The 793-nt window shown below is 35.7% G+C and overlaps 1 protein-coding gene across 1 annotated transcript in view; it reads left to right on the plus strand.

The window, feature by feature from the left end:
- LOC106878256 (adhesion G-protein coupled receptor G2) overlaps positions 1-793 on the plus strand; it is a 6945-nt gene that overhangs the window by 2116 nt on the left and 4036 nt on the right. The window contains exon 2 of the mRNA XM_014927430.2: positions 58-450. Coding sequence (XP_014782916.1) covers positions 58-445 — 388 coding nt within the window. The 3' untranslated portion in view covers positions 446-450. The remainder of the gene's footprint in view (positions 1-57; positions 451-793) is intronic.

The following is a 793-nucleotide window of genomic DNA, read 5'->3' on the forward strand; positions in this document are numbered from 1 at the left end:
TATTGACTGTATGTTTGGTAATTTTCCTTTGTTAATTAATTTTCTATCTCTTTTTAGCTGTTGGTTATCCAAGACACCTTTCTATGCTGCTTTCCTGGCTCCCGTGGGGGTCATTCTCACCTTTAACCTTACCATCATGTTTCTCGCTATCTGTCGACGTAGCTCAGTGAAAAGTGAAAATGAGTCTGAACACGAAACAAAGAAAATGCGTGTTTTTGGCATCTTTAGTTTGACTCTCTTGTTCGTGTTATCTTGGGTTGTAGCATTCATCGCTGTTGAAGAAGAAGCTGAAGTGTTTCACATAATCTTCATTATCTTCAATATCCTTCTCGGAATGTTTATCTTCATATTCTACTGTATATACAAGAAAGATGCCACAGATGTCATTTTCCCGTATGTAAGTGAACAACAGAAATGGATCAAAAAGAATACTTATGAAAAATAATAAAAGTAAGTGTAATTTGGTCTTTCTTACTCCTACCACCACCACAACCAGGGCCAATATGTCATAACAGGGCTAATCACGAACACTACTTCTACCAACAAAACCATTGTCAACATCGTAACCATCTGTATATATGTATGTATGTGTTTACCTATCTATCTATCTATCTATCTATCTATCTATCTATCTATCTCTCTTTCTCTCTCAATATATATATATATATATATATATATATATACTCTTACTCTTTACTCTTTTACTTGTTTCAGTCATTTGACTGTGGCCATGCTGGGGCACCACCTTTAGTCGAGTAAATCGACCCCAGGACTTATTCTTTGGAAGCCTAGT

The sequence above is a fragment of the Octopus bimaculoides genome, chromosome 29 (genome assembly GCF_001194135.2).
Source record: "Octopus bimaculoides isolate UCB-OBI-ISO-001 chromosome 29, ASM119413v2, whole genome shotgun sequence".
Lineage (NCBI taxonomy): Eukaryota > Metazoa > Mollusca > Cephalopoda > Octopoda > Octopodidae > Octopus > Octopus bimaculoides.